The 27,762-nt window shown below is 43.4% G+C and overlaps 2 protein-coding genes across 9 annotated transcripts in view; one reads left to right on the top strand and one right to left on the bottom strand.

Annotated features, from left to right (window-relative positions):
* The first annotated feature begins 17 nt into the window (after positions 1 to 17).
* Positions 18 to 5,669, top strand: TUBD1 (tubulin delta 1). 2 transcript variants are annotated; one of them, XM_015646556.2, is made up of 10 exons: positions 18 to 109; positions 416 to 557; positions 967 to 1,161; positions 1,454 to 1,601; positions 1,788 to 2,004; positions 2,525 to 2,756; positions 3,420 to 3,584; positions 4,235 to 4,366; positions 4,860 to 5,043; positions 5,133 to 5,669. In XM_015646556.2, exons 3-10 carry the CDS (start codon positions 990 to 992, stop codon positions 5,233 to 5,235), a joined length of 1,353 nt encoding a protein of 450 aa, XP_015502042.1. In that variant the 5' UTR covers positions 18 to 109; positions 416 to 557; positions 967 to 989; the 3' UTR covers positions 5,236 to 5,669. The 2 variants fall into 2 exon arrangements, with proteins under 2 accessions (XP_015502042.1, XP_015502044.1); XM_015646558.1 differs by lacking the exons at positions 18 to 109; positions 416 to 557; positions 967 to 1,161; positions 1,788 to 2,004 and having other exon boundaries at positions 1,522 to 1,601.
* Positions 5,670 to 12,621: 6,952 nt separating this feature from the next.
* The window catches only part of VMP1 (vacuole membrane protein 1), a 61,213-nt gene continuing 46,072 nt past the window's right edge, over positions 12,622 to 27,762 (bottom strand). For 2 of the 7 annotated variants that reach the window (XM_015646560.2, XM_015646559.2), the window contains 3 exons: positions 26,021 to 26,082; positions 16,561 to 16,663; positions 14,545 to 15,366 (listed from right to left, as the gene is read on the bottom strand). In XM_015646560.2, coding sequence (XP_015502046.1) covers positions 15,223 to 15,366; positions 16,561 to 16,663; positions 26,021 to 26,082 — 309 coding nt within the window. In that variant the 3' untranslated portion in view covers positions 14,545 to 15,222. The other 5 variants (XR_001524550.3, XR_001524551.3, XR_001524553.3 and 2 more) reach the window with 5 other exon arrangements.

The following is a 27,762-nucleotide window of genomic DNA, read 5'->3' as shown; positions in this document are numbered from 1 at the left end:
TGCGCAGAGAGCGCCGCGAAGCCGCCGCGGGCGGGAGCGCCGGGCCCGGCTGCCCGGAGCGCGCTCTGCGCCTGCGCCAGGCGGGCCGTTCGAAGGTGCCGGGGATGAGGTGAGCCCTGAGGGGTCGCCGCGGCCGAAACCGGGACCCGGAACGAGATCGGGACTTCAGGACAGGCTGTCGAGGAGAAAGGCTCGGGGACGGGGCTCGGGACCGAGGGGCGTGAGGGCGGATAGCACTGGGAACATGGCGGTGTTCCCTGAGGGAGAGAGCGGCCCTGAGGGGGCTTCAGTGGCCGCGGGGACCCGAGCGGGGCTCTCCGCGGAGAGAATCGGGCACGGGAGGGTCGGTATCGTACGCTTTGGACGTGAGCCTTTCCTGACAATAATTCACATATTTATTTCTTTTCTGCGGGAGGAGTAACTCGGTTTCCTAGCGACGCCCGGCTTGGCCCGACGCGGGCTGGCGGCAGCGCTGGAATCGGGCCCGGGAGCGGCAGTGAGCTCGCACCTGCCTGCAGAACGCGTTACAGACACGGGCAGCGATCCAAGGAATGCTGGTACAGGAGTGCTGCGGCACGGCTGGGATGGGAGTGGGGAACAGCAGCCCAGAATAACCAAGAGAGTTTTAAAAAATTGACCTTGTTTCTGTGAAAGAATAGAAAAGTGAGAAAGCAGAGCTGCTGTCAAATGCTGAGTGGGGGAAATATGTCAAAACATACCAGGATGGAGTCAAACACTGCTCTGTGTGGTGGAAGCAAGGGGAATTCTCCAGGGAATCCTTTTTTCACCTCAGTGGGCTCTGGCATCAGGCCTGGTGCAGTTCACAATTGGAAAATAGCTACGTTTTTGAACTGGCTTAAGATTTCCAATTTTGCATCCTGGTCCTGTAACTCTTGAGTTATAGTTACTTGTTTCCATCCTGCTTTACCAAGCAAAATTGAGAAAATAAATGCTTTTCTTTCTCAGGTTTAAATATCAAGTGAATAAGGATGTCAATTGTCACAGTGCAGCTTGGGCAGTGTGGGAACCAGACTGGGCACGAGGTGTTCAGTGCTCTCTGCAGTGACATCCGTGGCAACCATGGGCTGTGTTCCAAGAAGGAGAATGAATCCTACCAAGATGCCTGCAAGGAACGGTTCTTCTGCGAGGAGGAGTCTGGAGGTACAGCTTTAAAGGGCTTTTTTCCCCTCTCAGGGTCTGATTTCAGCACACAGAAACATCAAGTGATTTATTTCATGAAAGATCAGTGCTCTCTGGTGTTCAGTTTGGTTTTGGTGCAATAAATGGTTCAGCAGAAATCAGGGCATGGCCAGGTCCTTTCTGTATTGTCCCATTAATAGTTTGGCTGAAGTGGGTGGGAGGGATAACCTTGGGATGTTGTATCCATCCAAGTCCATCCATCCCACCTACATAATTAGCATGTTTTCCCAATTTTGTTTTCCTTCCTGTGCAGTACCTGTTGCTCGGGCTGTGCTTGTTGACATGGAGCCCAAAGTGATCAGCCAGACCTTATCCATGGCTGCCAGGTCTGGCCTCTGGAGATACAACAGCCACTCACACTTCTGCCAGAAGCAAGGATCTGGGAACAACTGGGCCAATGGGTAGGAACAGCTGCCTCAAACTTCCCTGAGGGAATTCTGGAGGCTGATGAGCTGCTCAGACTTCCTAGGAGTGGTAATACAGCAGCTGTGGGAGTTAAAGTAAAATTTGCTTTGTGAATAACTTCACCTTTCTGCTTTTATTTGGATGCACCCTGCCCTGTCTTGCTGTTTTGTGTTACCCCACAGTTACTCTGTTCATGGGCCCAAACACAAAGAAGCAATCATGAATCTGGTGCAGAAAGAAGCAGAGAAGTGTGATCGACTCGGGGGATTTTTCACAATGATGAGTATGGCTGGGGGCACAGGATCAGGCCTGGGAGCATTTGTGACCCAGTGTTTGAGAGATGCTTTTCCAACCTCATTCATACTGAACCACGTGATCTGGCCCTATGGCACTGGGGAGGTGAATGTCATATTGCCTTTTAGTATATAAGAAGTTTACATTGAATTTGTAAGTTTATAATCACTGGTTAGTTTTAAACAAAACATCTACAACAGAAATAAACTAGAAAATGGGTACATTGTACACTGAAAAAGTTCAAGTGACTCAATATCACAGCTAAAGAATTTTCACCAAAAACTTTTGATAGTTTAAGTTCTGAAGTGATACAGATTCACAAGAAGCTCTGTATCTAACTAGAAGTCTCCTGATGTGCTCTTATCCAGCATTATAATCAGTTCCCAGGCAGATCTGGTTCCAGCATGTTTGTATGGAGAGAGATGGATAACCTGATTCTCACAGGTCTTGCCCTCTTTCCATGAAAAGGCTCTGAGCTCCTGACCTCACTCTGCACTCTGACAAAGAAAATGAATCACTTCCTAAATCATAACTGAGGAAACAGCAGGAGCCAGAGGATTATAAACTAAAAAGAGATTAAGTTGTTTGACTCTTCTTTGTGTGTGATTTTTTTGTTTGCTTCCAGGTCATTGTTCAAAACTACAACTCTGTTTTGACTCTGTCACATCTGTACCACTCATCAGATGCCCTTCTTGTCCATGAGAATGATGTCATCCACAAGATCTGTGCCCAGCTGATGAATATCAAACAGATTTCCTTCAGGGATGTCAATCAAGTCATTGCTCACCAGCTGGGCAGTGTTTTCCAGCCCACTCACACAGCAGGAGGGGGCTCAGGCTACAGCAGAAACCCATTAGGTACCAAACCCAACATCCACACACCTTTCTGGAGTCAGTTCAGCTGGGGATGGAAGTTCTTCAGTCTCCTTGCTCAAATATTTGGATACATCCCAAGTTTTAAGACAGGAAAAGACCAATTTAGAAGTTCAATCCCCATGTTGTAGCAGAGTCAAACCCTGACTTCTGGTTTCATTCTTTACCAAAAGAACCCTGTTTCTCCTTTTTCAAGTGATCACAGACACCCCTTGTGCCTGTTTACATTTCAGAGGAGATTTGTGCAGGGCAGTAATTTTGGACCTAGTTTCACATTTTACTTTGGGTTAGAAGTTTGTATGAACTGAAGCCAAACTGGAGTTTGGAGTTTTGCTCTGGCAGAAGTGGTGAGCAGACAACTGGGTGGCAACATACAGCAGACTAACATTTGAACCTTGAAAGAATTAGAGAAAATTGCTTGTAAAATTAAACTTCCACATCTGTCTGGAGTGCATAGAGTCCTTGAGATTTTGATCTAAACTGCAAAATAGAAGCTACTAACAGCCTGTATAGGACTCAGTAATACACAGCAAGTTTGTATGGCTTTGAAATTGCTACATCTCTGAACACTCCTCACTCTTCTCCCATTGCAGCTGCCCTGTGCAGTGTCTTTGTCAAACGTGAGCAGCTGTTGATTTCTCTTTCCAGGAGATTTAATGGAGACATTGGTCCCACATCCCGAGTTCAGGGTGCTGGGCCTGCGGAACATCCCCCAGGTGCCTGAGACCTCCCTGGCTTACAGCACCTTCAGCTGGCCTGGCCTCATCAAACACCTGAGGCAGATGCTCATTGCTAATGCTCAAATGGAGGAAGGTAAATACACACCAGCCACTCACCTTCAGTCCCCATCACCCTTTAAACATTTATTTGTACAGATGGAATAAAGCTGGGTGTTTTGTGGAGCTCACAGTTCAGAAAAGAGCTGCTGCCCTCAGCAGGAATTTGCCCCCACAAAACCAGTTGCTCCTTTCACCATTCCCTCAGCTGTCACAGCAGCTCCCAGATTGCTCCTGCTCTGCTCCCAGACATCTCAGCTAATTATAACTATTGAAAATACACAAACCAAACCAACAGTTTCTGAGTGTGCGCTTAATTTACATAACTCATTTGGAACATTCCTTGCATGGTGAGCTCTGCTTTTTCTTTTTACACCTTCTACCCATAAAAATCAGGCTCAGCTCTCCCATGTAATTCACATGGAGAATTCAGTTACAGCTCCCAGTTATGCAAGGAATGAGCTGGAGGCTTGCTAAGTATAGAAGCAGGTATCCATTTTCTCTGACAGTGACTACCAGGCAAATCCTGCTGTGGTTTTCTCTGGGAATTGTGTGATTGCTGCTTCATTCATGTGCAGCAGCTCCAAACTCCAGTGTGGTCTCAGTTTGGGGCACAGTGATAGCTCCCATCTGCATCTTCACAAAACATTCACTTGCCTTTCTATCTCTTTTTCCCAAATCCCAAAGGTATTGATTGGCAAGTACGACCACCACAGCCAGGCTCCTCCACCGCCTCCACAAACAAACCCCTGCACTTCAACACTTCCATTGCCAACCTGGTGATCCTGAGAGGAAAAGATGTGCATGGCGTAGACTTGGGTAAGAGAGAGGAGCACAGCACCTCAGGGGCTCTGGTTTCACATCTCACTGCTCTATTTGCCACCAGATCTGATGCAAGTGGAAACATCCCAAGATCACACATTTGACTCCTAAGGTTGATATTCCCTCTAGAAACATTTTAGTGTCCAAGGCCATGTTGTCTAATTGCTTAGGGCAGTTGTATTTTACTTCTGAGTTTCCTGAAGCACTTCAGGGAAGGAGGAAGAGACTCAAGTCTGTATATCTGGAATTCTTGGCTATAATGTCTGAAAATACATTTAGCTGTTTCTGGAGTGATGAGCATTTCTGGCAGCTGAAATATCCACACCAGTTTGCTAGATAATCTAAGGAATCTGTTTGAAAGTTGTATTTTCAACAGGCTGCCCACTCTGCAGATATTTTCCCAGGCCTGAACTGATCTGACAGCATTGATTAGGCCACACAGGGATCAAGTCTGGGTTTTGTCCAAAGGGCTCTCCTGTTTCTCCTACAGGAGGTTTCCAAGATCCCTCATTATACACATCGTGGCTAAACCCTCAGGATGCTTTTAATGCATGGAAAACACCCAGAGCATTTAACAAGTATGAAAAGTCTGCTGCTTTGGTCAGCAACAGCCAGTTCCTGCTGAAACCTCTTGACAGCATCGTAGGAAAAGCTTGGAATATGTTTGCTTCCAAGTAAGTGAAAATAATTATGCTGGTACTTCACTAATAATTGCCAATATCTTCCCTGATTTCTAATGTCTGACCCATTCTTCAACACACAGAGCTTACCTTCACCAGTACACAAAGTTTGGAATCCAAGAGGAAGATTTCCTGGACTGCTTCACAACCCTGGAACAAGTTATCTCCAGTTACACCAATCTGTGATTGATTTCTTTGTTTAAATGGTCTGAAGTAGAGATTTTCTGAAAGAACCAAGCTGGAAAACCTTCCATCAACTTCCTGAAGTATGTAAATGATTGTACTGGAGTTATTTTTCAGTCTTAGGAGCAAAGTGTCTGTGTGTGTGTGTTTGAATAGCAAGAACTGAATCTGCATATATTCACATATTCATAGTATTCTTATTTAATATATATAATAAATGCCTATTTTTCAATACATTTGCTATATACTGTAGCTATATCCTTTTCTGACCATTTCATTAAGTAAAATTACAACTCCTGTTTTTCTCCAAGTTATAAATTAATTAACTTGCTAATTATCTAAACATATTTGCGATGAGGATGGCTGGCAGATTGCAGATGTAAGAACTTAGAATTTGATATAATAAATACAGAACATTTTATAATTTCCAAAGTCAATTTAAGGACTTGGCTCTTTTTTGCACAAATTTTACCACGACCACAAGGTGGTGCCCTGGGAAGCTGCAGCTCCCTCCTGGCAGGAGAAGGGATGGAATGAATTGGGAAGGCACCCACTGAATTAAAATAAAATAAAAGAGTACAGTAGAATTAAAGATTACCTTGTAACACTGAGCTCTCTTCTGCCTCTGTTAGCTTTTCATTAATGGTAGGGAGAGCTTTGGGAATTCTTGCCATTCCCTGCCCCATGTCACACTGTTCTCCCACAGAAATAATCCCACAGGCCAAAAATTCAAAGAGTTGAATCACTCTCAAGGACTTTTCCCTTGACAAATGGACAAATTTCACAGAGCACCTTCCTGTTTTGGTGCCATTTCATTCAAAAGATGGCAGCTCAGAGCTGGGGCCCGCTCTGGCCAGAAGAGATTTTGTGCTGTGTTTCTGCCACTTTCAACCATTGTCTAATTTGGGTATTTTCACAGAAGAAACTGCACAAGATTGCACAAGAAGTTCAGACAAACAGCACAGGCAAGTCGAGTTTGCAGGAACAAAGGGTCAGGAAAGGAGACCATGGTGAGCTTCTCCCTCCTCCAAAAGGCACAGGATGTTCAGCAACACAGAAATAAATTCCCCTGGTGTTTTCAACAGATCCCAAACACAATTTCCAGTATCGGAAATGAGAATAGGTAACTCCATGAAAACGTGGCCAAGTCCCAGGAATGCTTTTCCTCCTCATTTCACAGAACAGGTAAAAGGGTTTTTCAAAAGGCTAAGGACAGGTAAGTTCCCTGAGGAACAGGGAAGAGAGCACTGGGTCATTGTAGGGCTGTAGCAATAAATAACTTTATTGCAGAAATAACCTCATGTTATCTCTCTGTATTCATAGTTCTGAGCATGAAGCAAACACAGCAGGTGCTCAGTGCACCTATGAGTGATAGGTGATTTTCTTTTTATATTTATTTGTATTTATGATATTTATTATTTACTTATGGCCCTTGTTTGTTTGATGGCAGAATTTCTGCCATGTCAGGAACACAGCACACACATGTCTAACCCCAAAGCAAAATTTCAAATTTTAGCTGTTGTAATCCCTTACTGCTCTGGAGCAGGGGCTGACAGGAATTCTTTTAGGCATCTCTAAGCTTCTTCCTGTGAATGTTTTTCAGTCCTGAAATTCTCACACCCTTTCCCAAACCGAGCCTTCATTTTTTTGATCTATGATGGGATTCCTTTATTTTTTCCCCAGGATGTGGAGAGGGTCAAAGTGACAGGAAGTGAACAGCCACCATCAAATAATCATCACCTCCAATTACATTAAAAGCTGGAGGAGTAGTTCTTTATGTAATTGATAAAATTAATTATGTAAATAGAGCATGGAGGAAGGCCTTTATTTAATTAACAATTACAATTAAAGAGGTAGATCAAAGGTCAGCACAAAGCCATGGCTCAGAGACAGGAACAGCAGAATCAGTGGCCTTGACCTTGCTTGTTGTAGGCAAAGTCCCCACAGGATGTCCATAAACCCAGGAACAATGCTCCAAATCTCACTATTGTTTGTTGGAATGGACAGGTGCAGCTCACTTGGAAGTTGATTCAAGAACTCCAACTATAGCAGACATTTCATGAATAGGAGAACATTTATTTAACCACAAAAAAAACCAAAACAAAACAAACCCTGACCCCCAAAAAACAACCCACAAACAGAGCTAAATAAAACAAACTCACCAAAATTAAAAATAACCTTCAATAACCAAAAATGTTTTAAACACAGTAAGTGTTTGGCAATGTAGCTACAGATACAATTTATTTATTTGGGCATAAATAGATATTGGTGTTTTTAACGTTGGACTCAATACCAGCACAGGAAGGATGGAAATGTGTAAGAGAAAAAAAATCTGTGGTTCCCACAACAACCAGGGTTTAATGCATGATTATTCAAATTACCAGTTGAAACACTACTGAGGAACACTAAGGTACAAAAGGGCCTTGAATGAATAATTCACTTCTTTCTGCATTTGTTAATACATTTAGCATGGATAAATATTATTAAATGATAGCCCAAACATCCAAAAGGAAATAGGACCAAGTGTACTTGAAAGAAATCTGCTTTTTGCTGGACACCACTTTAAAAACTGCACAAGAGGAATCAGGAAATTGATTCATGGATCCAATATAGCACAAAAAACTTCCAAAAGGAACTGAGCTGCTGCCTTCCCTCAAGGGCAGCCCAGTCAGAGCTTTTCCAAGGCAGCAAATTCCCCCGGAGCTTCCTGCTCCAGCTCTGCCCACGCTCCAGGGGCACAGCCCGGACACTGGGGCAGCTTTTAACGGCCTGCAAGTGGAGCTGAAAATGCTGAATTTGAACCATGGAGCCTTTCCGGCTCTTTCAGAGCAAGCGGGGCTCACAATGGTCCCTTCTGAGCTCGCATTGTGGGAATCCTGTCCCTGCAGACCCGGCCACTTCCCCTGCCCGGGTGGGGCAGGACTCAGCCCCCGCCCTGGAGCAGCACAACCCCGCTTAACCCTTTCCAGGAGCTGCAATAAAGAAATATTCCTGCCAGCCTGCTCCTCAGAAAATAAAGACAATTTTTATTTTAAATTAAAGCTGCTCCATGATAAAGATCATGGAAGAAATGTAAATTTTAACCCCATGTTCACACAAGCCTGAGAAATATGAAACAGTGGCTCCTAAGAGAGTCACACTTATCTGTGTCAATTAGGTGCTAGAAACCTTCTTGTCTTAAAACCAAACTGAAAAATCCCAAATGTTCCACTGTAAGATAGAAAAATTAGTAAACTGAGCGTGTTCTCTAGGCCAAAATTCCTATTTTAAAAGTAAAAACACTAAGTGGACAAACTAAAATAAGCCACTGGTTAAACCATAACAAAAAAAAGAGACAGAAAAACATTGTTTGATGTTTTGTTTCACTGGTTGTATGTGAGGAGAAACGAGCCCAGTGTTGGATTTGCACTGAAATGGGCGAGTTCTGCAAAAATGATTATTGTACATTATTGCTTCCATGGACAATGCCATGTGTACTTAAGGCTTACAAAAACACACTCCAGTTGCCTGAGGATGGTGTAAGTGTGGGCAGATGGCAGGATTGAATTTGAACTTGTGCCCAGCAGTGTCCAAGATGTAATGGATCATTTACAGGAGCACGTCAGGGGAGCTGTGGCCTCATCCCACAGGCTGAAGGTGGAATCAAATCCTGCCTGGCAAGGGCAGCTGTGGCTGCTCCCTGGAATCTCCTCGCTGAGGATGGTGAGAGCTGGGCACTAACTCAGAGCTCCTGCTTTTCCAGAAGGCCTGGAACAATCCTGAGCTCGAGGCTCCACCTTCCATGAAGTGCTTGCTGCTGCCTGGCCTGGCCTTCTGCCACTGGCAAAGGAAACACCGACAAGTTTCCTCCCCACCCCACTTCGGGCAACTCCAGCCTGTGTTGGCTGACTGGGAGTCCCTGAAGTCAGCAATTGTGTTTATGCACTGATTTGAAGGTGGGAATCTTTCTTTTTTGGCTGAATTTTGGTGAAGAAACCAAATGCAACTGATAAAACAGTCAAAACCAGAAATCTGGCAATGAAAAACCAAAAATCCAATTAAATACTCTGCTACTGAAAAGAAATTCTATTCCCTTCCACCAGCCACTAGCTCAGGGTTTCACATTATTTTCCTTTATAAAGATTTAGTCAAGCTTTCCCTGAAACCCAGTATTTTCAGGTGAGTATTTTTACATAAAAACCAGACACAAACCTGGAGTGTGCTGTGAAAGGAGAGCTCACTCTTCAGTGAGATGAGGAAGGAAACCTCAGCACGTGGGGTCCTGGTCAAGCTGAACAAAACTGCAGGGAACAGGCTTGAACTTGGCCAAAAATGGCTCCACAGAGAGGGCTCCAAGGAGCGAGGGAGGGGACAGCAGTGACAGTCTCGAGCAAGGGTTCTCAGGCTCTTAAACAACACTTGAACCCTTTCCTTCTTCCCTGAACTGGGAGGATCTCTCAGTCACAGCTGGAATCTGGTGCCAGAGGTTGCCTCACTTTCCCCACAAACACCTGGCTCCTCCTGGGCAGCCACAGGCTCCAGGGCTGCACTGGGGTTTGCCACAGGCAGAAGTGGAAGAGACACTTTGTACACAAATTAAAGGAGGCAACAGAATTAAAATCACCACTTGCAGTAGCAAAATATTGCTTTGGGAATGTTTTTGGCATCCATTAGTTGGAAGTCAAGTAAATACCGGCTTCAGGCATCTTAAAAGTTTCTTCCTTGCTGCTCCCCACCTCGAGCCTTACACAACACCCAGGAATGCACTGCCTGTGTCACAAGAGGTCAGCTGGGCTGAGGAGAGACCTACAAATCCAGGAATCTGAGAAATGAAATGTGTTCTTATGAAAATATCCTAAATATTAAGAGCTCTCCAGAAAACAGCTGCAGCAAAGCAGGCACTGAGAGCAGAGAGGTTTCCAACCAGCCCAGAGAGGTTTTGTGACCATGGTGGGGTTTGCATGATGCTGTAAATGTGAATATGTGTTTTCTCTCTGAGAGAAATGCTGAGCACAGAAACTTGTGTTTTCCCATCAAAGGATGGAAAAATCCTAATAACCTTTCTGAGGAAAGCCACAGTCCCTCAAAGTGAGAGCCTTGACCAAGGTATTGATGTTTTAATCAGCAGCAGCTCCTGCAAGAGGAGAAGTTCTGCAGGAGGTTCTCTCCTGGCAGCACAAGAAGCAAAGAGGCACCACAAGGTCATTTCCTGAGGATACGAGCAGCTTTGGGCTCTTTGGAGAATTTCTTACAGGTGATACCAAAGTCACCAGGGAGTCACCAGAGAGTCACCAAAGTCACCAGGGAGTCACCAGAGTCCCCAAGGCACTTTGGAGGCCCAGCAGAGCCGTTTCCAGGAGCCGGGTGTGGCCGCTATCAGAGCACGAACAATCCCCGAGCTGGCAGCTCCTCTCTCGCCTTGCAGCAGCCGAGAGCCGCCGGTTTCCTCATTGCCACAGCCCGGGCAGCTTCGGGAACAGCCCAGCCATGAACCGGGAGCCACTGCCCTGGAACACGGGAGATGCCACACTCCCCCCAGCTCTGCAGCTCCTCAAACATCTCGACAGAAAGGTGACCTTTGCTTTAATGCACTGCTCTTTGACTCATTCCAGAGATGATAATAATAATAAATTAATAAAACCTCCTCAGCACAACAAAGGGCAGTGCTAAAGCAAACTAAACCTAAGCCGGGCTCATTCCACAGGTTCAGGTTTGCACCTTTGCTTCACCACACCTGGACAGAACCAGCAGTGAACGGCTGTGGCCTCAACAGCCTCTTCACTCATAACTCAAATGTGGTAAAAAGCACCTTTTTCAACCAAAATACCATTTTTTTCCTGAATTCTTACCACATTCCAAGCAGTCACTAAGTGCAGGGCTCTCCCCGTTTGCTGGGAAGTGACATAACAGCGGTGACTTTGTGTTTGAGCTCCTTCCCTTCTTGTGAGACCCAGGCTGTTCCAGCCTCTCCCAGAACAATGTTCTGCTGCCCTTCTCAGAGCCCGAGTGGATGCACCAATGAACAGGTGAAATGTTTGAACAAACCCAGGCCAGCATTTCACACCCTCCATCAGCCACTTCAATTAGCAAAGTCACAGCGGCCTCAGTTTTTACCATAATCCTTCTAGAAATGACTTTGCAAGAGCACATACAAATATTTCCCTCCTGTCTGAAGGCATCAGAGGTGTTTCAGAGAAGGGAATTGCTCCACCCCCCCTGTGCCCAGGTCAGTGATCCAGCTCTGTCCCTCACCTGCCCAGCAGGATCCCCTCCCACTCCACCAGCTGCTGCAGTCTGGAGAGAGCTGGCTGAAATACTGTTTTACTGCTTTTCCTTCTCCTCCAAAAAAACAAATTTACAGCAAAAAAGCATAATTTTAAATCTCAGAAGAGTAATTTCAATTACCTTATCTATAATTACATTCAGCCTTTTAACTGCTGATTACAAAGTATTTTTAAACTTTGTGCTTGAAAGAAAAACGATTATTTTTACCTCCAAAGAACACACCCAACCCCCCCTTATCTTTACACCTGCCATCAATTTGGTTCACTAATATTTATATTTCTGCTTGGTAATCAGGGAAACATCCAGAGTGTTTTGCTTGCACTTAGCAGTGCCTGCAGCGAGAGGGAGGCTGATTCTAACAAATCCAGTAATGAAGCCCAAAAGCACAGCAGGGAAGGACTTTGTGCAACAGCATCAAGCCACTGTCAAGTGTTAGTGACAAGTATCTTTTAGCAGGAACAGGCAGCTGGGGGAGTTCTGAGGGAGCTGCTTGAACAGAAACACAGCGTGATGCTGGCACGGGGAGGAGAACTCCAGGACAGGGAGCTTTCCTGACTCTTGTGATGGATGTGAGGCTGGAACTGGACGGTTTGACCTGACCTGAGCTCTGCTGGGGCACTGCCACCTCTCAGTGCCCTGACCTCCTTTCACAGATAATGAGACTAAAAAAAAAAACTCTGTCACATTAAAGTCATTAGTTGTTTTTACAGGGATGTTACTTCTGTGTGTTTTCAGTTATTCCCAGGAAAAAAAAAACCAAAAAAAAAACCAAGATACTTTATTTAGTGTCTAACTGCAAGAAAAAGCAGCTAAAAGTAGGAGTTTGTGCCAAGATTGTTCCTCTTGCAAGAGCTCCCTTTGGATTTGTCCCTAACACACTGAACTGACTGATTCCAATGTGTAATGAAGATAGGGGCAACAAAAGAAAACTCTGGGTTAAAGGAGCAAAATCCATGTTTTCGGGTCAAATGCTAAAGGCTGAATCTCTCTGAAGGCACAAAATCCAACTGCTGAATTATTTTCTGTGTTCACCCTGAAGAATGTTTGGGACAGCAAATGTCACAGTGTTACCAGGACAGTTCAATACAGAGAATGGAAACAATCCAGCTGAAATAAACACTGGGAAACGATATTTCTTTGTTTATTTAAGCAAACATAAAACTATCCATTGCAAATCTCATCAGGTTTGTGTCACTTTTGTTTCTATTATTAGGGTTTTTTTACCTTTTACCAAGTCTTATCTCCCAGGTAGAAGCAGGTAGAATGATCACTTCCTTCTTTAAATAGTGTTAGAAAGCCTCAAAATAACAGCAGAGCTTATTGGAATGGACACATGGAAACACAAGCTGAAGAACAATATAGATATATATATATTTCACACTATAAATATGTAAACATATTGAACCAAAAATAGGAGAAAGCTTTCAATTTTCCTTGTGCTTTTCCAGCAGGCAAGAGGCAGAATTTTAAGGAGATCTCTAAAGCATTTAGAAAGGGTCAGTTTATTGGCTCAGGCTCTAGGAAAAAGGGTTTTTTTCTCTTTTAGTTCTTGCAGTGTCCTGATTCCAACCTGAGAGCACACAGGGATCCCAGCATGGCATCAATTCTATCCCCTCCCAGAAGTGTGAGAGGTTAGGAAATACCTGTGTCCCTCAGGTGACAAATTTGGGTACCAAAAAGCTGCCACTGGAAGAGGGGAGAGCAGCCAAGGGCTGTCACTGATGCAGTCCTGAGGGGAAATGGAACTCTGAGGTGATCCCTTACCAAATGCAACACTGAGGCTCTGCAGGCTGAGGTGAAGTTCCAAACACAGCTGTGGGGTTTGGAATTGTACCAGAACAAGTTCTTTGTGACATTATAGTCAAAGGCCACATTCAGACCAAAAAATGGTAAGATTTAGTAAATACTGTTCACCTTTTAAAAATCACCAGGAGCAGCTGAACGGCCTTTGTGCTTTTAACTCCCTCGTACCAACTCCTGCGCTGGCACTTTCAGATCTTGGAATTGAATCTGCTGGAGCAAATCCTGCCCAGTCATTCCCAGCACTGCCTCAAGTTCCCTGTGAAGCCAAAGAGAATCGGTACAAACCTCACCCTGCCCAGGGGAAGCTTTAGGAGGGCTCTGTTCTGCAGGACCGCGGCGCTCGGAGCTCGTTCCCAGCCCTACCACAGACACTGATGGAAACAGCTGGGGATGGATGAGGAACGCTCAGATGAGAGATACCAAAATGTCAGACAGCCTACCGACTGTTGTTGCCATGAGATCCAACAGTCAACATCAGTCTGATAAGCTATCCGACAGGATGGTACAGCCATGGCATGGCACGACGCTGGCAACACAACAGGCTCCACCAGAGCTCACCTGCCTCCAGCCCTGCCCAACCTGCCCAAGGAACAGCCTAAGCTCAGCTCAGCCAGCTCCTGAGAATGCTAATTAGGAAGGCAAATTAATTCTTGGTGCTTCCCCCTGCCCCCAGGATAAAAATAAAGAACAATTGTTGACAGGTGATTAGAGGAATGCAGGTACAGCAGCAGTGGGGATTGGTGCACTAAGGAGGGAAAAGAGCTATTTTAGTATCAATTCTGTTCCTGTACATCACAACTGGCACATGTAACAGGTCTCACTTCAAAAGCATGGGGGTTAAAGGTTCTCTAAAGTTCTCTGCACCATTACTGGGTAGACACAAAAACTGCTTTCATCTGGAATCTGAACTTTTCCCTCTCTTCTCCTCCACTGCCCACAGTTCTGGGCTCAGGGGCAAACACCTGAGCAAAATTTAGGATAACCAATCGTGTTTTCTATTTAACCTATTTATCTCTATTTAACCTATTTAAGCAGTGACTGTGCTTCAAGCCAGGCATGGCCTTCCTCCTCCCTTTGCTAAGCAAGAAGTTCTGAAGAAAAAAGAATTTAAAAAAAGAACAACAAAAAAAAAAAAAAGAACAAAGGGTTTGAGCACCATTAGTGCAGGAAGGATGAGCAAACATGCACAGAGCATCCAAAAGAGAGAGAGGAAAAGAAACAGCTTTAAAAGACTGACACAAGGAATTCTGGAATGATCATAAGATGACTTTATAAAGTTTTTATCTTAACTTCATTCTAAATATACAGAATAAAAAATGTTGGCTTCAGCATTTTGACATCAACCATCTCTGCTAACATCATGAAGTTGGAGAGGGTGGCTTTTCCAGCGTGCAATGCAATGGGACACTGGGAATTCAGACGGAACAGCCTTACCATGAGGGACATGCAACAGTTTGTACCCGACCTGTACTCAATTATTTACATTTTCATGGTCTTGAAACTTATGGAAAAAGCAAACCAGCCACCCTTGAAAAGAAAACGTTACCCTCAGGTCAGTCTGAAGTTAAATCAGAAGATGGAGAGTATTAAATCATCAGTTTTGGAAGTAATTTGGATGGACAACATTTGTGTTAAACTCCATTTAACATCCCATTGTCCATCCTGTAAAACACCACCCAGACTCGTGAAGCATTTACACCTTACCGTAACATTTATGTTTGTCAATGAAACCGTTGTTCTAATATCCAAATTACTTTCAAAATGAGACCCAAAAAAAAAAAAACTTGTTAAGAGTTGAAAATCGATGTTAAAAATTTTTCCCCCCTTTTGAATAATGCTGATTTTTAAACATATGAAAAGATGTGTCATTTCTCGTGTCTGCCAAAACCCATCCTGAGGGGTTTTTTCCCATTTTTTCCAAGCTCATTTGGTTTTTTCTTCTGAGTACATCTTCTGTTGCAGTCGCTTGGCATAGCTCTGGGCCATGGAGTTGATTATAGATAAGATAAAATAACAAACCATGACAATCACCAATTTTTCAAATATCCAGGATAGCCAGTTTTCCCCCTGAAGAGACAAAACAGAAGGAGAAGAATGAAGATTAGTGGACAGAACAATGAAGAGTTCTGGGTGAAAGGGGAAAGAAAGGCTGACCATGTCTTTATTCTGCAATTAATCGAATTAAAAGCAGGAACCAAGTGAGCTGACAGATTCCTGCAGGTCCCTTGAAAGACAATGCAGGAGGGGCTGCCAAATCCCTCATCATTCCCAGTGTGATTTATCTGGATCACTCCCGAAGTGATTTATTATTCCCAGGAGTTTGGGCTTCGCTAACAATTCTTGGAGTTCAGTGTTAGCAGCCCCTGCCTGTCACGTTCCTCGCAAATAAAACAATCAGGTTTTATTTACAATGTGGATTTTTCCCTGAACTGCCTTTTCTGGGTTATCTCCCCATTCGGATCCCACTCTTTGGTGTCCCTGAAGTTCTGCCTCAGGGGTCGCTTCCAGCGTTTTTGCGGGGAATTCTCACGTTGTGCTTTTTGTCAAAGGAGGGCAGCAATGCTCTGCTCACAAATCCCTGAACATTCCCTGGCTCCTGCCAGAGCCTCCCCAGCCCCGGCTCTTTTGTGTTGAGAACCGGGCAAAGGGACATTTCCAATTACTGCACGTGAAATGTGACTCGGATTCACGGATTTTATCTCAAAATGCCTCAGCAGCCTAAAGAATTTCATGTCAGAGCTGCTCTGTCCCACTGAAAATTCAGGGTAAGTTTTTAAGAATACTTTTTAAAAATTTTTAACTACTTTTTTTTTCTGTATCAAAGGACACTTCTGCCCTATGTACCTGCTCCAAACACTGTAATTTCATTTCCTTTCCAAGACTAAAGTCTTGGGGATTTTATTTCCCTTACTGTCCATTGAGTCACAGATGCCACTGGCTCTGAAGCATCGGTGCTGCCCGGTTTGTTCCCATTTCACAAGGAAAGGCAACTTTTTTCTCTTTATATTTAACTTTCCAAAGAGGCAGCCAATGCAGAGGGCAAGACAAGCCACCGGGTTTGATTTATACTTTCATTTATTCTCCAAAGGATTTAAATGCAGTAGCATACAATTAATACTTAATTCCCAGGTTGCTTTTAAAATGAGAATTTTATCTATTCCCTGGGTCAGTGGAGATCAGAATGAGGAGTTACGTTTGTAAAAGCCACAAGTGTAAGACAGGGAAGAGAAAAGTGAGCCTGGGAGGCAAAGAGAGTCTTACCTGTGGTACAGCACTGTCGGATTTGTGGTGAAGTTTTATCCTCTGAGCTTCCAAATATTCTTGAAATGGCTTCTGAAGAGAAGGACCTATACTCGGAATAGCACTGATGGAAAGTTCATCCCAGAGAACAAGACAAAATAGGGGAGAAAAAAACAAAAACCATTTTTTTTTTTAAACTTACCACTTTACCTAATCAGAACAAAGTTCAAGCTGAGCCTCCGCTCAGCAGAGAACTCGAAGCTACTCGAGAAAACAGAAACCCTCGAAATAAACCACATTTCATCTTTTGATCTGATACTTCGGGAGGGATGCATTTCCCCAGATCCTCAAAAAGTGCTTAAAAAGAAAAATATTTCTGAGCAAGGCAGCGCTGGGAAGAGAGGAGGAAGCCGGGAGCGGAGCATTTCCTGGGAGGCAGCAGCGCTGAGAACCCAATGAATGACTTCGGAGAAGTCCCACATTTATCAGCGGCAGTTCCTGTAAGAACTGGTTTGAACCGATTAATGAGGAAATGGCTGGGGCTTGTCTCATCCCTCGGTTAAAAAAGCAACTGCTCGCCCCAAGCCTCGCCCCTCTCCCGCTCGGAGCCGGCCCCTCTGCCCAGCCAAGTCCTTTTTAGGACAATTCCTGCGTCATCCCTTCCCAAAAAGAATGCGGGAGCGATCCTGGAGCGCCTCCCCCGAGCCGGGGGGAACAAAGGAACAAAGGAGCGGCTCCGAGCCCTGCCCGGCCCGGGCCCGGCTCTCGGGGCTCGCACAGAGCCCCCCCGAACGCGTCCCCTCGGTGCCACCCCAAACCCTGCCACATGTCACAACCCTTCAAACACAAACCCCAAATGACCGGCAGCAGCCCCACGGCCTGAGCTCCGTGGGGAGAACATTCCCAAAGTTGGATTCACCCCATCCTAACTCAGCCAGGGGCTTCTGAAGTGCCAAGAGAAAGGAGATTCTGATTTTTGGTTGTTTTTAAAGAAATCACTGTGGTCCTTCTACGTTAAAAAATTCACCTGAATGTTGATTATTCTGTTTTATTATATTCACTACTCCTGCTGCTACTCCAGGGAGGGCTTAGTAAGACCCTCCAGACCCGAGATACACCAGGAGTACATCCAAGGAGTTGTACAATTGTCCATCCTCCAGCAGCTCAACCCATTCCCCTCAGCCTCCTCATCTGACACCATATTCCCTTTTCCAGGCCGAAGCCCAATTAAAAAATAACAGCTTTCTAATTTTAGGGATTTATGAAAAGCACGAAACAAAGTGTCTCATTGTCCTCCAGTAAATCTATTTATTTCCTCCATGGCCGGGGGCAAAGGGAGGGTTTTTTGAACCCATTTCCCAGCAAAAGGTCGCTTCCCCCGTGATTCACCGGCTGAGGAAATTCAGTGCCCGGACTGGTAAAAATTCTGGGAAAAAAAAACGAAAACAACCTGTGGAGTCCAAAGCACATCCCTCATCCATTTTACAGGAGATGTGTCAATGTTCCAGAGGATTCCTGGTGATCCAGAGGTGGCTCAGCAATGATTATTCCTGGGAAAAGCTCTCCCAGGGAGCGCGGCGCGAGTCACGCTCGCAACATCAGCGACATTTTGAGGTTTCTTTTCTTTCTCAAACAATTCTTGGGAGCCCTGAAGAGCGACTGTAAGGTAATGGTTTACTTTTGAACTTCTGCATGATTATGGAATGAGGAATATTTAAATGATGAGGGATCAATGATTAACAGGGTGGTGTTCGAATGACTCCGCTCCTCACCGAAAACTGAACTCTGTCAGTCCCCAAATTGAATTCAACCCAGAACAAAGACATAAAACCCAAGTTCAGAGACTTGAGGAGCTCCTGGTGCACCAAAACAATATTTCAAAAATTTTCTCACTAAATAATTCACTTTTTATTTCCTTTTCTGGGCACAACTATTAGTTAAGTGCACAAAATTAATTATATCAAAGCAATTTTGAAGAACTGCAAGATCCTAAATGCAAGGAGCTCAGCTCCTATTTTTTCTACATTTGTAAAGACTTTAATTCTGCAAAAAATGTGCACAGATTTAAAGAAGGAGCAAAAAAAGCAGAGGAAAACCTAAAAAATCAGGAATCCACATGCAATTCTTGAAATCCCATCAAAGTGTTAATTAATGGTGCTTTTTTGAATAAAATTAAATCATTTAATCACCTGGTTATGTGCCACTTGATATACGAAGGCATAATCTTCAATCTATAAATCTTTAAAATAATTTAATGTAATTAGAATTAAGGGAGAGTTTTGTGTCCCTGCAAACCTCAGGGCTGGTCCCAGGAGCAGGGGGGAAATTGGGGATGAATTTTGTGGGATTTGCATCACAATTCCTGCACTCAGCACCTCCAAAAAACCGCAAATTTCCCAGGATTGGAGGAGGAAGATGCTGGAAGATAAACCCCGAATAATCCAAACCCAATTCCCTTCCTTCGGGAATCAAACCCATTGTCTTTCAAATCGAGAATATGGAAGGAGAAATTCTGATTCAGAAGTTGTTTTGATTCAGAAGTTGTTTTAGAAACTCTTAACATTAAATACTAAATTTTCTTTTGGATTCATTCTGATTTTTTGCTAAATTTCAATGTTTCACAGGGAGTTGAAATTGAGAACAAGCTTCCCAAAATTGCAGTAGCCTTTGGTAATCCTAAATTCACTAAAATCATAATATTTCAGTCAAAACCATGATTTCCATTCTAATACTACAACAGAAACACCCATTAAAAATTTGGATTCACTGGAAAAACACTCTTGGTGCCTGTTTTCAGAACAATTACCTGATATTTGTATCTAAACAGATGCACTTTTTAAAGCTACAATTTCTATCTAAAAGACAAATTCTAAAGCTCTTTTCCAATAAATAAAACAAAACTCCCCATCTGTTTGAAGCACCACATGACAGAGATTCAGCAAAGTTGCTCAAGGATTATTTTAAAAATTTAAAATTTAAAAATTCAAAATTACACAAAGAACCTGCAGAGTCTGGCTCCAAAAACTCCCAGCCCAGTTACAGCAAATCTGTGTTTAAATTTATAAATTTGCTTTTCCAAGAACAACTGTCAACAGTTGCACCTCAAATGTCTTTCACTGGTCATTAAATGATTTTTGGGAAACTTTAAATCTGTTTAACAGAACCTTTGGAACTATAGAAAGATTTTTCTCAAAGGCACCAGGATGAAGCATCAAACCCAGAGGAGAAAAAAATTCTATTTTCCCTGGGCCAGCTTACAAAAATTAGGAAGTTATTTGATATTCCAGTCATCTGAGTTTTTACTAATATTAAAAATACTTATTTATAACTATTTAATGATGGTATTTGCACTTCTGAAAGGCATCATTTTCATTTTACAAGGTCTTTAGGAGCTCTTGAGTGACTAAAATCTCTCAGCCTGTGCTTTGAGAGGTTGGGAACACTCAAGGAATTAATTCTGCTAAATCCTGAAGTACAGATCTCTGGCCCCTCACTGTCATTGCACCAATATCTCACAAAAAATTGGTCATGCCATAAATTAAGAAATAAAATTCCCATTTTATTAAATCACACGTGGATATTTGTTCACTTGTCCAGAGAGAAATGTTAGAAATCAGAAGTGTTTTCTGAAAAAAAGGAGCTGCCACTGTAGACTCAAATTTTGGGAATAAAACCATGGGATTTTTCATGAATGAAAATTTGAAAGTTTATGGAAGTTTCCCATTTGTTGGAGGCCTCGAACACCAAGTGATGCTGAAGCAGCTGATTAATAACCATGAGCTGTGCTTAAACTGATCCTGATGGAAATCAAAGATGTGAATGAGAACCTCAGCTCAGACAGCCCTGGGAACAACTGGGATCCATCCCCATGGGATGCTCAGGAAACTGGGAGCACTGGGGGAGAGGGGGGCACAAATACAGGAGTTAATTTAATTTAATTTAATTTAATCACGGAAATTCTAACCTGCAGGGAAAGCAGAGCTCTGTGGGGGAACAGAAGGTGCAAACAAGGCTGGACACACCTGGGGAAGGTGATGCAATATTGAGTCACAGCCCCATTTTATGGATAATCCCTCCAATATTCACAATATCCCTCAGCTTGGAAAATCCCTTTTCCTCAGACACACTTGGGGCAAACACCAGCAGGTTTTGGCCAGATTTGGTCTTTGGGGCTGAAACAGCCAGAGGAAAACATCCTTTGGGAAATCCTTCTTCCAAATGAAGACAACAGGACACAGGAGCAGCAAACCCCGGTGGGTTTGACACTGCCCAAGCCAGGAATTATCTCCTGCTGCAGAAAAGGGAGGGAAGTGACACTGAAGGATCCCACAAAGTCCTGGGATGGGATCCTCCCTATCCACACCTTCAGCTCATTTCAAATAATTTATTTCAATTAGATTATTGACAGCCAGGTCAGAGGGGGAAGGCAAAGGCTTTCACCTTCCCAACATTTATGGAAAACATTAAACAATCCCACCAACACCAATTGTATGAGATTCCCATTTCTCCATTCCCCTATGAGAACAGAAAAATCCATCCTGCAGCTCCAAAGCAATAAAACATTTAGGAACAGGCACTGAATTTTAGTATTTTAGTATTTAGGATATTTTAGCCACCCCTCCCTCAGAAGTTTCACTCCAGCAAGGTGGTATCGACTTCTTTGGAAGTCAGATATTTTAAAAACCATTGAAAAATAGATTCCAGTGGAAATATTTTTATGCCACTGGCCAATTAGCAAAGCTGATTTCATTTGCATAACGTGTCCCTTGTCTCAACAGGGCACCTTTCTTCCTGTGAGCCCTGTGAGCCTTCAATGGTTAATCTTTTTCCAGACAGTGATCTAAACTGGCTCAACGGTTAGTATTTTAATGAGCTGTCATTTCCTGTGCTGATAAAGATTCTCACAGTATTTAAACCATCCACTTCCCTGAGGCTCCACCACCAGCAGGACCCTGCAGTGACTCAGAGGGGCTCAGCCTCAGCCTGACTCAGCCCTGGAGCTGGGGCTGCCCAAAACCTGCCTTGAGCTTAGGGAAACCTGGGGCTGGGGCTGCTCAAAACCTGGGTCAGGCTTAGGGAAACCTGGGGCTGCTCAAAACCTGGGTTAGGCTTAGGGAAACCTGGGGCTGCTCAAAACCTGGGTTAGGCTTAGGGAAACCTGGGGCTGCTCAAAACCTGGGTTAGGCTTAGGGAAACCTGGGGCTGCCAAAACCTGAATCCTGGGAGCTGAGACTGACCAAAACCTGAATCCTGGGAGCTGAGGCTGACCAAAACCTGAATCCTGGGAGTTGGGACTGACCAAAACCTGAATCCTGGGAGCTGAGGCTTCCCAAAGCTGGACCCAGCTCCCTTTCCAGCCAAACCTGGGCTCCCCAGCCCCTGAGGAGCAAGCAGAGCCCCCAGCTCCCAGCACCACCCTCAGCCTCAGAACAGCTCTGGAGCTGAGCTGTTTTCTGTGCCCACAGCTCTGAAGTCGCAGAAAATAAATCTGGTTTATGGTCAGGGTCAACAGGAAGGTTTTGGGATTAAAAGGCTCCTTGGCAGCTTCATTTGCTTTATGAGATGAGGAAAGGAAAGATCTTGGTGGAGGTTACAAAGCTGAAATGGGCCCAGGTTTGACGTGGTTTCCACCTGAGCCACGCTCCAATGCCCAGGCAGTCCAGGAGGCTCCAGGGCTTTCTTCCTTGGGACATTCTGTAATGTTAAATCAATGCTTTCAAAATTAGGAATTGCAACATCTCTGACCTGCCGTCCTTAGCTCTGCTCACTGCTGCTCTTTGGAATGAAACTTCTGCTTGCTTTTTAAAGATTCTTTTTTTGTTGTTGTTTTTAACTCAATTTTGGGAAAAAAACCCTTGCTTATTCAGAGTTAAATCCTTCAAGCCTTTTGCAAATAAACTCTTCTAATTCTGTTGTGATCCACTGGAAGGCTTTCAACACCAAAGCTCCTCAAGTTTCAGCCCTGTCTGTCCCTTTCAGGGCACTAAAGCCATTTTTGGAGCTGCTCTCTTGTGCTCAGGACACGTCCCCCAGGTTTCTGATGGACCTGTGGCAGGAAGGTTGTTGGGTTTAGAACCAACAATGGCAGAGGTGTTGGTTTAACCTTCCAAAATTGCTCCCAGGAGGTTGTGAAGCCACTGCTCAGCTCTCCACCCCAGGACAAGATTTCTGCTTTTATCACTTCTTGCCTTGTGTTCTAAAGAAATAACCTCAACCTGTATTGTAAATTATTTTTGACTAAAAAAAACCCCAACCATCTTTAAGCAGACTTTCCAGTTACCTCAGCCATCATGATCTCATTTGTGCTTTTTTGGTGAAAGGAACACCACGCTCCCTTTACCAGCATCAACTGAGATTAAGTTGTAAGCAAAGAATTATGGCACAAGAAATAGCAACAAACTGGTTTGTCCAGGCTTCCAGTACCTGTGACCAAAAAACTGCTTTTCTTTCAGCTGTGCAATCACTCTCAGTGCCCTGCAGAGCTGGGAAGAGTGGAAAGCTGTTCCACAAAAACCACTGGGTTAAGGACACTTCAGGAGCACTGCTATTTTTGGGTGCATTTTGCAGAGTTTGTTGGATTCTCAGAGGTTACACCCATGAGAAGTGACTTAAAAATCAAAATAGTAAAACCTCACTGGCTTCTGTTTTAACTCCAAATCAGTTTATTCACTCAGTGATTACCTGAGTCTTTTAGAACAAGGCAGAGAGGCTGTGGTGCCTCATCCCTGGAGTGTCCTGGGCCAGGTGGATGGGGCTTGGAGCAGCCTGGGACAGTGGAAGGTGTGGGATGGGACTGGATGAGCTTTAGGATCCCTCCCAACCCCAGCCATGCTGGGATTCTGATCTACAGGAAGGAATTCACTGCTTTTGCTGCAGGATCCACCCCTGGACCTGAGCACCTCTTGCAGGAACAACCCCAGAAACTCCAGCCCAGGAGTTCATCATTAACCACAGCCAGAGGGAATCTGTGCCAGCAGATTTTCTACCTAAAAAAAAGTTTTATTTTTTTTTCTTTTTCATTCTGACCATTTCCCACCAGAATGGATGGGCACAGTTTAGTGGATGCTGTGTGCTTTGAGAACTACTTCTTCAGTAGTTTTCTGGGAATTCTTAATCCACATTAAAACTGCCACTTCCCAGAAAGCATCATCCTGCTCTGAAGCACTTTGCAGGGTGTGACTTCACAAACAGCCCTGCAGCTGTAGGTAAAAAACAGGAATGGAAAGATGAAGCAGCCAAAAAACCCCAACAACACACACAATAATTAAATATTTGAATAAAATCAGCAATAAACTCTTGTTGGAGTGACAGAATCCAGAGCATCTTCCCTCAGCAAAGCTCAGGGAGCACAGCCTGGGGGGAGCAGGATCCTCTCCCAGCACTGAGGCAGCAGCTCAGAGCAGGAGCTGGTGGAACAGGCTGGTAATTCCCAGCCCCAGTGACTTCCAGCACCTCTGGAAATCCTCCCCAGCTTGGATTTCCACCTCACACCAAACCCACTTCTCAAACCCACTGATCTCCCTCACTCCCAACAGGGTTAGTTGCCACCACTCACCCTCTGTTCTGCTTTTGTTCTTCCACCAAAAAATTCTACAAAAATTTAAATTTTTCTGTGAACAGCTTCTTAATTTCCTGCCGTGTTTTCTTTTCCATTTCCTTTTTTATTCAATTAATAGAAAAAAGTATTTTATGATCTGTTTGTAATGGAGACCTAGACAAAACTGTAAAATCAAATTAAATGATATTAAAGCAGCCTGGTTATGGCAGGCTCAGTGAGGGACCCAGCAGCATCCAGTGACAATAAAGAACAAGGTCTGCACATGAATCAGTTTTGCTTTTTGACTAAAAAAAAAATCACAAAATTGTCAAGAAATTCTTCCTGGCTTATAAAATCAGATATTCTCAGACTTTATCTCACAACTTAATCTTTTGTCTAGGTTCCATTTATCCTGGATATCAGTGTGTTCATTATTTTCAGCCATTGTGCTCAGATATTTCCTATTGTTTAAGAGCAACAGCCCAGACAAAGAAAGTCTAAAAGTCATTGTGGTGGATAGAATTTGATTAAAATAAAGTTACTGACCATTAAACAGAGCTCTGTTTTAATTCAATAATAGGGCTTTTAGAGCAAGGTATTGTTTAACATGTTTGAGGCTCCCCTCTAACAGAAATTGATGAGGTAATGCTGGAGACAGCTTGAGAAAAGTCAAGGATACCGGGACATTCCAAAAATCTCACTGTCTCCCAGGAACATTTTTTAACTCTGACATCAACCCTCCAATAAAACCTGAATCCAGCAGAGCTCCTGTGAATGCATTCGAAGTAATTCAATGCAAAATTATCTCCAAGACAGATGAAGTAGGAAAAATCTACTGGGTTTGGCTCCAAGCATCCACAGGAGAGTAAACCCTTGGAAATGTACCTGAGCTAGGGGCAGATCAAACTGTCTGGAGTGATTGATGCTGAGAAAAACTCAGGATGCTTAAAAGAAACCACATTTTTCTCTCTCCCTCCCTTTTTCAAAATAATGTTAATTTTGAACATTAAACAGTTATTAAGCAAAAAATTAATTTTGTGTTTTGGTACAGAGCAGAAGATGAGGAATAATAAAGCCAGGATTTGTTTCATCAGTGAAATGCCCTGCAAGGTTCTTCTGAGACTCCTTTTCTTTGTACAGCATCACTGCTTGGAGTTTTGTTTTAAAAGGAATTATTTCCAGACATTCCTCCCCTCAAACTTTTCTTGAGGCGTGTGGCTTTTATGTGAAAATAGTCATCACACTGTGGACAGCCAAATATCCATTTACCTCAGAGAAGAAACCTTGGAAAATCCAGAACACCTTAAAATTAATTTTATGGATTTATATTAGGTTGGATTAATTTTAGTTTAAAAAAACCCAAACCAAACCTTCTGAAAATAAGGACACTTTATCCCTTTCTACCGAATTTAACAGAATGGGGATCAAACCCCCCCACACCAAATTTCTCATTCTGATGTTTTATGAAAGATTTGATGTTGTAAATGTGTAAGGTACTTCCAGTTAAGGAGGATGTTTATTGTCAACCTGGAATGCTGCATAAAATCTCACGTTTTTAATAAGGAATCACAGAATTCTATGGGTTTTTTTTTCTATAAATATAATTTTCTACAAATGTTCTCATTTTTTGCCACAGGATCCCACTACACCACTGCAGAAAATCCAGGGCAAACATGCCATTTGCAGCTAGAAATGCAGGGATCTGTGAGTGGAAGAGCTGAATCTTGGTTTGGGGTGAAGGTTCAGTGCTGATCCCACAACCCTGAGCCTCAGGGCCAGCAAAATTCCCCAAGGCCTGGGGGAAGGAGCTGCCAGTGAGACCCAAACCCTGTGTGGGGCAAAGCCTGGAACAAAGCACAGCCTCAGCACATCCCAGCTGCCTCCTCCAGTATTTTTCCACTTAATGGGTGCAGGTATTAATTACTGAGCTGGGGAATTACTCACCCGATGAGGGCCACCATCTGCTCCACGATGTGTTTGCTGAAGGTGATAATAACGAAGAGTTTCTGTGGGAAGGAAAGAGCAGTCACAGAAAGCCCTGGGGAAGCACAGACACTGGGGGACACTTTGTGTTCCTTCCCAAACAGCTCCTCCCCAGCTTTCCCTCCTCTCCTCTTTAGTTTTCAACATTCTCCTCAAAAAAGAAAAATCTGTTCACTTTCTGCCTCTGTTTTCTCACAGTTTGCATTTCTTGCAGTGTTTCTGTAGCCTGGTGCTGCCCATTCTCATCCTCCCCAAACTCCCATTCCCAGGAGCTCAAGGTCATTTTACTCCATCAACAATGTCTGCATGGAAAAACAGCCAGAGAAATTCACAGCCCCTCACACAAACACGAGGCCTTCCAGATCACAGAGGGGAAAAATAATGTGTGTTAGTCCCCTGAATCAGACAGAAACAACACAAAAATACTCAGTGAAGAACAAAGGAAGAGCCTTTGGGCACCTGTGAGACTGTGATAAAACAGAACAATCACAGTTCTAACCCTAAGCCAAAATGTATCCAAAAACTTCATAAAAACAACTTATCAGAGTACTATTAAATATAAAAATCTAACCTACCAAGTTTTGCCCCTAAATAGAAACCAAACCTGTAGCCATAAAGCTAAAATTCCAAATATAATATTTAATCATATTAAAAACTATTAACATAGTTTAATAGTTTTTCAGCCTTACAAGAAAAAAGTCCATGATTTATCTGATGTAATTTTACAGAACAGAACCGCTCTTAATTTCTTACTAACCACAAATTCATTAACACCAGTTGTTGTTCTAATGCAAATTGGAATGAAAAAAGGAAATTAAATAAAATTGACATAATTTTCCCGGGGTGGCCACTGCACCAGTCACTCACTTCCTGTCTGAACATTGCATTAAGAGCCTTTTCCATGACTCTCACATTTCCTAAATTCCAAGTTCAGCCAGATCACTCCAAAAAATCAAGGCTATTACACAAGGGTGTGCTTGAAAACGAGAATTCTAAAAGCTGAGCCTATTACAAAATCAGATGATTTACCAACTGTACAAGGCACTAGGAAATGTTTTTTCACTTACATGGCATCTGAGTGTGGAGCACCATAAATTACACAGATAACACTGTGGTAGCTGAACAAGGCAATTAAAATAATAAAAGGAATATTAATCTAATATTATTTCACTTTTCTGTGCTGCCAGAACACATTTTAGCAACACACGGATTTAAAAGCAGAAGAAAATTCAGATAATACAAAAGTAAGTGTGAGAAAAAGTTGTTCTATCCCAAGAAATGGAAGAATTTCCAAATCTATTTATTGTTTTCTGTTCAAGCACTGGGCAAAATAAAATAACCATTTAAAAAATAATGGGAAGAAAAAAAGCTTGTGTTTAGGGCAAAATAAAGATTTTAAAGCAGCTTGAAGAGGCCATACCACGAATTATTTTATATTAAAAGCTTCTGCTATTTTGATGGGAGTCACAGCAGAGATTTCCAAACAACAGAGAAACAGGCACTGCAAAAACCCAAACTCAGCTGAAAACATCCCAAACAGAGCGACGTAGTTCATGCTACAGCCCTGACCACACCAGAAAATCCTCCAGAGAATCAAAACTTCATCTCTCCTTGGACCAGGGTGACGCATTCACAAGCAAAACTCAACATTTTGTGAAAACAACTGGATTGTCAAACTCAGCACATCTGGCACAGCCCCGAGC

Source organism: Parus major, chromosome 19 (genome assembly GCF_001522545.3).
Source record: "Parus major isolate Abel chromosome 19, Parus_major1.1, whole genome shotgun sequence".
Taxonomy (NCBI): Eukaryota; Metazoa; Chordata; class Aves; order Passeriformes; family Paridae; genus Parus; species Parus major.
This window is presented reverse-complemented; position numbering and strand designations above follow the sequence as displayed.